At 39.7% G+C, this 10,817-nt stretch overlaps 1 protein-coding gene across 1 annotated transcript; it reads right to left on the bottom strand.

The window, feature by feature from the left end:
* Window positions 1-202: 202 nt before the first annotated feature.
* On the bottom strand, window positions 203-1,630 carry LOC108782251 (uncharacterized). Its single transcript, XM_018550469.1, has one exon. The coding sequence runs from the start codon at window positions 1,628-1,630 to the stop codon at window positions 203-205; it is 1,428 nt and encodes a 475-aa protein (XP_018405971.1).
* Window positions 1,631-10,817: the final 9,187 nt, after the last annotated feature.

Raw genomic sequence — 10,817 nt, 5'->3', positions numbered from 1 at the left:
ACTATTACTGACCCTAAGGTTCCCACTTGGCCGTCGGTAATTCCGGTAAGACGCAGTAGATCGCGAGTATCGATGAGCGTGTCGTGATTTAATTTATTTCGTTTTATCAAGTTCGGCGCGGCGCCTGTATCGATCATAAGTGCCACGTCCCCCTTGAATTGTTCGGCGCGAACATTAATGGCTGGGGCGTGGGAGAAATCTTTTATTCGGAGGATTCCGACTCGGGCTCTTCTTCCGGAATTGCCTGAATAGATCGCACCGGACGCGTTGGAGGCGGCCCCACCCGAGGCGAGTCCGGGCGACTCGAGGGGCCCGCCGGGTTTCCCTGACGCGCGTTATTATATTGTCGTTTTCGGCAATCTTGAATTTCGTGCCCGGAGATTTTACAATAGCGGCACCATATCGTTGGTGACGCGTCGGAAGGTCGCTCAAGAGCGGGCGCGACGCGAGGATTATTTCCGATCGCGGCGGTACTCGGTGGTGTATCGCGATTTCGCACGAAGGGTGCCGTTGGGTATCGGGGTATAGTAACGTCCCTGCGAAGTTCTGAACGATGTATAGGGGGGTGCGGAATTGTAGCGACGCGGGATCTTGCGGTGTCGTCACGCCGCGGGCCTCTTCTCTGCCGCTCCAATTCCTCTCTTACCGCAAGGGCTTTGGCGGCCGCAAATGCCTCGAAGGGATGGACTGAGCAGCTGGGGCTCATTTGAATCCTATAAAGGGAGGGTAATCCATCGCAAAATGATGCGGCGGTTAATTCGTCAATTTCCGCAGTTATCCTATCGCTTACGGTCCCACGCATCCTGCGTTCGGCGTCCAGGATGGACGAACGCAGTTCTTTAACGCGACTTATATAATCGAGCATGTGCTCGCCTGGTTTTATATAACACGTACTCAGTTCCCCTCGCCGTTGGTGAATCGTTTTAGAGGATCCGAAAGCTCCATTAAGGAGGTCGATTAATTGCGTTACGGTCACGCAGGATTCATCCTCAACGGCACCGTAGGCGCGTCCACGAAGTTTATTAATTAATAATATCGTTAATGGTCTCTCGTAATGCGGGGGTACCATTTCTCGTGCTCGTCGACAAGCACGGACGAACTGCGAGACCGGCACGTTATAACCGTCGAACCACGGCACACTGTCGGTGGCCTCGCGGAGGGATATCGGGGGAGGTTGCGCGGAATCGGCTACGGAGCTGCTCGGCAAGGGAGGCTCCTGACTTCCCGAGAAACGTTGCCCCGCAGGAAACTCATAATTAAACGAGGCGTCGTTCCGTTCGGAAATCGCCCGGCGTAGGTCAGACATTTCGCGTCTCACTTCATCCCTCAAGATTGAAAATGCATCGTCGTTATTGCGGCGCGCTCCTTCATCTTCCTTTTCTTTATTGAGAGCTTCGCGCTCCCGTAATATTACATCTCGCTCGTTACGCAACCGCGCATTTTCGGCCTCGCGGGTTCGGTGGAAGACCTCACGTTCCCTGTCGACTTCGGCGCGTTCCCTTTCTAACGCGGCACCTTGATTCCTAATACGTTCCTCCTGTTTGGCTAGGGCCTGGCGCAAAGCCTCCAACTCATCTTCATTAAGTTTTGCAGTCGCGCCTTCGCCTCCCTTCTTCGCGCGGGTATTCATGATAAGGCGTGTGGGGGTAAAATTACCGGAATCCCACCGCTGTCACCAGTTTGTTACGGCCCGGCGGCACTCTACTGCGTTGCGAAAGTTTCCTAGATGATTTTACACGCGGGATTGAGAAATAAAGAGTATTGTGGCCCCGTCATCAGACCATGGATGGTCACCGGTCCTAACTAAAAATGATGCGAAATCCCCACGCAGCTCGGAGCACGCGTTGCAATTTATGATTGGTCGCGCAGAGGAAAGTATTGAGGAACACTTCGCGCACTTTTCGAAAAGATGGGGCAAACCGAGTTGCAGACAATGACGACGAGCTAGATAATATTCAGAACGCGCACGTGGTTCTTCTGAATTATAGCAATCGTTACAAAGTGTCGTTCGATTAGTACGATGTAAATAGAGCTGCGATATCACACAGAGGGCTTCGTCAAACCACGCGCGGTAAGAGTCGTTGTCGAACACGTTGCCTGGTTCACGGTGCGGCGTCGTAGGAGGGCACATGGCACCTTTGCATATTAAGTTTTACGAATTTATGAAAAGTGCGACAGCGTCGATAACCAATAGGATCGGGATTCCGGAGCGGTGACGCAGTAGACGCGCGCGGCGATTCGTTGGAGTGTAACGGTCGAGCCCAGATATGGCGGCGTCGGCGTCCCACGTGGCCGACGCGTTAGTGTTACAATTGGAATATAATTTAAGAATTCACTTTCAACTTTAATGATTGCCTTTTACCTGTAGGTCCTCACAAATTACGATGAGCTTACAGCTTGAATCCTTCCTTGGTAGATTTGAATACTGGGCCAGTACTTCACAGACCTCGTGTTCGTAGGTGAAGGGAGAAAATGAGGAAGCGATAACAGGGACGTTAGACAAGTTCTGTTCCGATTTCATAAAATACAATTATGTATATTTTATTCTAATTGAGTTCAAGTACAAAGAAAAATTAGAACGTATGCTTACAGCGTAATTCAATTAAATCCGTGAAATTTTACAAGTTCAATCTTAGAATTAAGGGTAATAGAATTATTACTAATCGCATTTATTACTACTTGAATTCTTATTATTGAAATATTGATAATCTTATATTATCAAGCTAATTGTGATTAAAGATATAAATTCTCTTAGAAATAGTACTACAATTACGCGAATAAAGAAGTAGAAAAATAATTATTTAGTTCACTTATAACTAGAGCTTGTTTAAGTAAGTGTTAATTGAATTGTAATGCGTAAGAGAACCCGGTGTGGATTTGAATTAGGATATGAGAATGGGTTTTGAAAAATAGGAAAATTCCCACGTGGTCTTACACAAAAGCGTCACGGGCGGTGTCCCTGGTCCCAGGAGAACGAACCGCACAGTTGAAGAGCTGGAATTCGAGAGAGCGAGGGACGCTTTCCCGAAAGGGTTGAGGATCCGTCGCCCTACTCCCACGCGTTTCAGGCCCTGTTGCGCAACGGGAAGGGATGCTTGCGCAATAGGAAGGGATTTGAAGGCAGGTTCTCTTGCGACGACGCTCTCGTCAGCGCGGCTCTTAGATTATTCGCATGTAAAGGCGGCTTTACACTACAAGATCGCGGAAAAATGTTGCGCGGACGTAACAGTACAATGTTCTTGTTCCTTTCTTGCCCGTGTACACTTTTTTGTCACTCATTGTAACAAGGAATTTATGCGACGAATTTACATCCTTCCAGGCAACGAGATAATGCAATACCACAGTATATACAGTAGCGCAACTCTCTGTCGGCACCTTTGGCCGGTATTCATAGTCGGTTCTTATTTCAAAACTGTCTTAAGTAATGTCTTAAGATGCTAAAGCGGCCCTCTGATTGGTTCATAACTCCTCAAGACTGAACTTAAGACGGTCTTGAATATAAGAACTGACTATGAATACCGGTCTTTGATGTAAGTGTTGCCTAAAATGGAGTGCGCATGCGCGAAATATGGCAGTTACTAGACTATGCCTTTCTCTTTTCATCCTTTTTTTCGCTCTGTCAAAACGCACTAGCACAGTATATGTAGTAACGCACTCTCCCGATTTTATGTTGGCGGAAATGGAGTGCGCATGCGCTAAATAAATAGGTTTGACAGAGCGAAAAAAGGATGAAAAGAGAAAGGCATAGTTTAGTAACTGCCATATTTCGCGCATGTGCACTCCATTTTAGGCAACATAAAATCGGGAGAGTTGCGCTACTGTATATACTGTGGCAATACTAACGTACTTTCTTTAAGGAGATGCTGGAGCTACGGCCGAACTTGATCGAGGTCGGTACAACAGATTTGTAATGTAGGGATTCCGACAGTAGGATTGATATGGTTTAAGCAAATAGGCTGACGAACGTAGAACTAAACTTTATTTCTCTCTGGACAAGTATTACTTGCCAACAGTCGTCTACACTCGAAGTGGAATGGTAAGACCGCCAGTCCTACCAACTTAGTCATAGAAAAAGCGCGCAAGTAACAGATGGGAAACGCTGTAGAATAGATGGGACCATGAAGGAAGATATAAGGAGACTCCACTCGGTCTCGCCAGTCTACAAGACATGAACCCATTTTAGGTTTCGAGTTCCGTTTCCGATTCTCGACACTCGCAGCGCTCGTGAATTTAGTAGTGCTGCGCATAATGAGTGCGAGTAAGAGAAATGATCATTTCTCTTACTCGCACTCATCAGAATCGGAAGCTGAACTCGAAACCTAAAATGGGTCCACTTTTATTTTACGGAGTGGAGTCTCCTTATATCTTACTTCCTGGATGGGACAAAAATCCCTACAGTAACCGTTCACTTACGCCCTCTGCCTGCCGCGCGCCGCCGCTGACCGCGTGCTGTTTACATCATATGCAATCATATGATAGCTCCTACTCATTCCGTATTCAATACGTGTTTTTATTGAAAAAAACGCGTTTTTATCTCTGAAATTCTATAGTATGCGTGAAGTATACTACAGCATGATAGAGCGTTAACATCATTGTAAGCGCGTATTGAATACGAGCCTCCGAGTGAGTTGGAGTATGCAACGCGAGCAAATGTCGAGAGTTCCGAAGAACCGCTCGACCGAGACGGACGCGTCTCGGTTCGGGTGCTTGCTACTTTATATTTTTGAAAGTGTTGCCGACTTCGACTGAGCAATTGAATCTCAAGGATGGGTGTCCGCGGATGGGCTCGTCTCGATTGTTCGGCGTTTCGTCGACTAGGTCTCCTGACGCGTGTTGTTGCGGTGTGACGACACCGTAGACGCAGGCGCCCGGTGACCGTTCGAGCAACGCCATTTTCGCGGGCATTGCATCACCCGTTACTGTTACTACTATAGACGAAATCTGTATTGACGTGATCTGGCCGTATTGTCTCCGCTCACTTTAAGAAGGAGGCAGGAGCCATTAACTAATAAGAAGAAGAAGAAGAGCAAATGTCGAGCAGAGAAAACCTTTGCTTCTACTATTATGACGTGTTGTCACACACACACACACACACACACACACACACACACGCACGCACGCACACACATATATATATGGGTAATTCTACAGAACTTTAAATTCTAGTGTCGCTATCGTTTTTCTCGAACTGAAGTAATTTTTCATTAGGTTTAGGGCTGCAATCGCATAAAAACATACTCGAACAACGTTTGGCTCCGCATTGTTTATGTGAAAATATTGTTGTCATCCACTGCTGCGTTTCGTCCCGGCCCCCACTACTGGACTCATCAGTAAGGCATTGTAGTGGGAGCCTGCCTTAGACGCCTGGAGGTGTCTTAGAGCGAGGTGCTATATGAATAGATCTCACGTATCTCGAGTATATGCGAGAATTGGCACGAGTCTCTTCCTTTTGAGTCTTTTTCCTTTTTGGACCTCTGGTGGCGAGCCGCCACAAACGTATTTAGATATATTTCCAAGCTAAAATGTCAGTTTTTCATAATAAATTTTAAAAATTTATGTGGAAAAATGAAGAAAATATCTAAAATTTACGTGTCGCCGACTATTTTTGAAAAAGTCTTTTTATTCTCCTGATCTGTGCAGTGAATGAAAACAATTGAACCAAGTATTTTTAGTATCAAGAAACAATACTCTACAAGATATTACCCGCCCTAGATCCATATCAATGGTCCGCTCGGTGTGCCACCTTCGTGAGGTTATGTCGCCAATTTATCCTTTAAAGTGCATCGTTGGAAAACCGATCATTCAGCGCATCGCGGGTGTCTGACACCCGAGTGACTTTGAAGGTTGATTACTCAGCCGCTATTGAATATTTTGTTACAAAAATTTTATCCTACATAGTTTAACATATCTATTTTAGTATGCAAGTAGTATTTTAATCATTTATTTATTTTAATTATATGAAAAAAATTGTTAAAGAAAGTAATTAAGTAATGTTTTCGAGAACTCGAAAATTTGTGTGGGTGTCAAACACCACCCGTGCACTTTAAAGGTTATTGTGAAACACTATTTTTATTAGTTTTTCCACTTTTTTGGCCCTGAACTCTTCTCTTAACGTCAAACTACCTATAGCATTAGAAAGTATTGATAAAATAAAAGAAAATCAGCCGTCAATGAAGCGTATGCCTTAAAAAATATTACAATGGCAGCATCAGAAAAATGAAGAGAATTCGCGAAATTCGTAAAAAACAAGTTATATTTTTAGCGGCACAGTTCCAAAGTTATTTATCAAGTTTTAAGACCGATTGTAAACGACTTTTGACACAATATGTTATCATAAAAATGATTGTTCACGTGTGTAGCATATGTTATACTTATTTTAAAACAGTCAAGAATAATTGGAGAAACTTATTGTTAAAATTAAAAATGGTAGAATGATCGAAAATAATCACGTATTATGTCTTTTTGATCGCTGACCTCAAATTCCATTTTACCATTGATGTATGATCGCCTTATTAAAGTTTTTTTCTCCCTAAAATGAGAAATTTTGCAGGAAATAAATATCTTGGACATTCCGAGATTATGAGGTTTTCAGTATGATTTCCAATTAATAATAAATTTCAGAAATATTTTTAAAATATCAAACATGTAAAACAATATAATTGAGAATTAAGAAATATATAAAAAAAATATAATATGAATTATAGTTATAAATTTATTCATAACGGTAGATTTATTTTGAATAAGAGTAATATGCAAGTTGAATAGTACGCGGAAAAAGTACAAGCGCAGATCACGACTCGCAAGAATATTTATCAATATTTGGGGACAGATGCTTGATAGAGGTCGTAGCGCTGTTCGAGTTTCCAGTAATTCCATAAACGCACTAGATTTTATTTTGACGTAAATATCGACACTTCCCTGTTTTAAGGATAAATCACCCTCATAGAGAGGGTTGTAACTGGTCACTTTCGACTCCACATTAGATATTAGCGATCCAAGAAAGTATTAAATTTAATTTTCGTGTAAGTATCTGCGATTTTATATTTTTAAGGTAAACTAGCCCTAAAATTTCTTCATAAACTCTCTGAACCTCCACCAAAAATGAATTTCTCGCATAGAACTGCATTTTGGTAAGTAATATCAATCACCAGAAAAAATTCAAAGCTGTGCCTTAAAAAAAAAAAATTTTTTTTTTTACTCGAAAGTGAAAAGTTCTGTAGAATTCCCCATATATATATACTGTCAGTAATAAAAATGTGTAATATATGTGATATACACATTTTTTAAATAAATACTGACAGATATATTGGTGCATACGAATGTAGAACATTTCCTTTCATCCAATGCCATTTTAGGTTAGGATATCTGTCAAAATATTATAGGTCTGTTTTCTGTAACTGAACTATATGTTTTGGAACTTGTGAGATAGTATATATGTTTCATATTTATTGAAAGCAAATGAGTTTCACTGCAATCTAGTGCAGGAACAGAAAACAGACTAAATGTGTTATACATATAACAGACAAAATATATATATGAATGTATTGCACATACACATGTAACTGCTTTATCTGTTTTTACTATTTCTAATAAGTTATATGAAATATTCAGATATCACTACTGAAAATCTCTAATTTACGTAATATACATTTTCAGTACTGAGAATGCATTTGAGAAAACAGTCTAATATGATATATTTGTATAGGGGAGAGTGGGCCTAGTTGTAACATTTTTTGTAAAACAGGCTCAGATTTTTTATTACTTTGAAATTAATGAATTATGAATAGTTAGTTTTAAACTATGATTTCTTAGACTTAAAATATTATACAGATGTAAAAGATATTTTTCTTTTAACTATATATAATTTTACATTTTATTATATTTCGTAGATGTTACTTTTAACCCCGGATCTAGGGTTAAAAGTAACACCATTCGGATAAGTAATAATATCAAACACTACATATATGTAGATACATATATATACTATTGTATATAAATATATATACTATTGTGTATATATATATACTATTGTATATGTAGATACATTATATGTTATTCAAAGGTAAATGTATAAAAACCGAGACCAAAATTACAAAAAATTGTGAAGTTTATTTACGTGTATTTTTCAATAACCTCTTACACATACGCCCGACTATGATGCGTGCGCTTCTGATTGTCATTAAACAATAGATGGTGCCACTATAGACTTTTGTCTTTATCTATAATTTCATATCATGTTTATAACATTTTTTTATTTAAGTGTTACTACTTACCCCTGTTACTTTTAGCCCCAGTCTTCCCTATACAATATTGTACATATGTATAATATATTCTCACAGATAGAAAAACCTACCAATAACACGTATCGCAAATGTGTATTTACATATTATGTTAGCAAATCTCTGATAACAGCCGAACATAGTCTGCTATTTCTACTAATACTAATAAAAATATATCAGAAAATAAATAGGCCTTGGATCATGTTTCTGCTATTACATTATGATGGCAAGATATCCTCTTCTTGCTGCATTTCTGTTATATTATGTTTGACAAGTCATGACCACAAAATCAAGCAGTAGATACAGTGTACAGAAATCTGCTCTACAATTGTGACTGAATTTGCTGATTTATCACTAGCATATTGCTAGTATTGTATTTTGCTATCTGGGAAGGAGAAGCTACTCCTGTTGAAACATTCATACACATTATGTCTATACACAATATTAAAATTTTATGTGTGTATAATGTGTGTATGTATGCATACAATTTAATTCTAACAATGCATACAAAAAGATATATTAGTGAATACAATTTTGTGTGTTTTAAAATGTGTGCATATGTACATGCACAATAATATACATTCCAATATTACATACAGATATGTATTGATGATACATGCAATGCTAAAACTATATTTTAGGTATATTGTGTATATATACGTACATACACATATTACAATGCATATAAAATGTAATTGAGTTCGTGTTCATTCTCTACATTCAATGTAAGAATGAAATTTTATGTACACATACACCTATTTATATACATACACAATATATATATATATATATAATACACACAAAATTTAAACTTGCTTATAATTAGGAAATATGTGTATCAATCTGTTAGCATAAGTAACTTCAAATCTGATAATCAAAACGCCTCTGGCAGTAAATTAAAAGTAGTCAGCCCACGATTAACGCCTCTGACATTTGTCTATAACTAGCCAAAGTACAATTGTCAGTTATACCATTTTGTTATAACAAGCCAGCCCACGATTAACGCCTCTGACAGTAAATTAAAAATAGTCAGCTCACGATGAACGCCTCTGACATTTGTTTATAACTAGCCAAAGTACAATTGTCAGTTATACCATTTTGTTATAACAAGCCAGCCCACGGTTAACACCTCTGGCAGTAAATTAAAAATAGTTAGCCCACGATGAACGCCTCTGACATTTGGTCATACAGCTGATCACAGCTGAGCAAACTAACCTCAATCAGTATAACTCAATCCATAAAAATATTTATTTTGATTTATACTGTTATTGACACAGAAAACTTTATTAAAATGAAACACTGAATGCGCGTCCGCGGTGTATGAGCGGCCTCGAGTCTCGACGCGACGTCGACGATTCATAGCATCGCAGATCGCAGCTCGACACAGCATGCAACATGCTCGGCGCTCATGGTGAGCGATCTCAACGCTGCGTTGCCACGTCGGCGCGCCGAGCATGTGGCATGCTGTGTCGACCCGCAATGCTACGAATCGCGTTGAGACTGGAGACGGCTGACGCGGCGCGAACCAGCATTCAAAGCTTCATTCTAATAAAGTTTTTGCTGTCAATAACAGTACGGATTAAAATAAAAAAAATGCTTATTAAAGATTAAGATCGGTCGAACATTTTCGTTTTTTATTCGTGCTGATTGGATAATTAGTTCGTGAGAACAAAAATCGTAAATCTATGGTAGTCATTTTTCAAGCTCTGACATTTTCTACCTCGAAAATTATTGAGCGTACACAATCTTTTGGAATTTTTGTTCAATGATTTGATTTTTTAAACAAAAAATTGTTTGTAACTTTTTAATGATAACTTCAACAAAGAAAGTGTATATACATGCTTTTTCGCAGAATAATATAAGGAACCGAGTCTAACCATTTTCAGTCGCTAAAACGTTGAATCTAGATTTTAAAAAATCAAAACATTGAACAAAAATTCTGAAAAAATTCTGTATGCTAAATTGGGTCAAAGTGAACATTTTTTGTCTTTTAAACTTTTTTGATAAAATCAATAGTTTTCGAGATAGAAAATGTCAGAGCTTGAAAAATGACTAGATTTACGATTTTTGTTCTCAGGAACTAATTATCCAATCAGCACGAATAAAAAACGAAACTGTTCGGCCAATCTTAATCTTTAATGAGCATTTTTTAAATTTTAATCCGTACTGTTATTGACAGTGAAAACTATATTAGAATGAAGCTCTGAATGCTCGTTCGCGGCGCGTGAGCCGTCTCCAGTCTCAACGCGATTCATTGCATCGCAGCACGCCACAGCATGCCACATGCTCGGCGCGCCGACCTGGCAACGCAGCATCGAGATCGCCGACGTGACAACGCAGCGTCGAGATCGCAGCAAACCGATTCAAAAATATACTTCATATAATAATTTCAGGGCTTGCACGTTAAAAAACAGTATCAATCAGACTACAGGAATTCTCAAGGAACAATACTATGCTTGGAGAAACGAACTAGGTGCTTTAGTATAAGAGCACAAAGTCTCCAAAAATTTCATTTATGTGTTACGAGATTGTCGCTCG

The sequence above is a fragment of the Cyphomyrmex costatus genome, unplaced genomic scaffold, assembly GCF_001594065.2.
Source record: "Cyphomyrmex costatus isolate MS0001 unplaced genomic scaffold, Ccosl1.0 scaffold982, whole genome shotgun sequence".
In the NCBI taxonomy this organism is placed as follows: domain Eukaryota; kingdom Metazoa; phylum Arthropoda; class Insecta; order Hymenoptera; family Formicidae; genus Cyphomyrmex; species Cyphomyrmex costatus.
This window is presented reverse-complemented; position numbering and strand designations above follow the sequence as displayed.

Bases quoted from the DNA above. Each gene is read 5' to 3' on its own strand.
- LOC108782251 (XM_018550469.1), bottom strand. From the start codon at position 1,630: ATGAATACCCGCGCGAAGAAGGGAGGCGAAGGCGCGACTGCAAAACTT.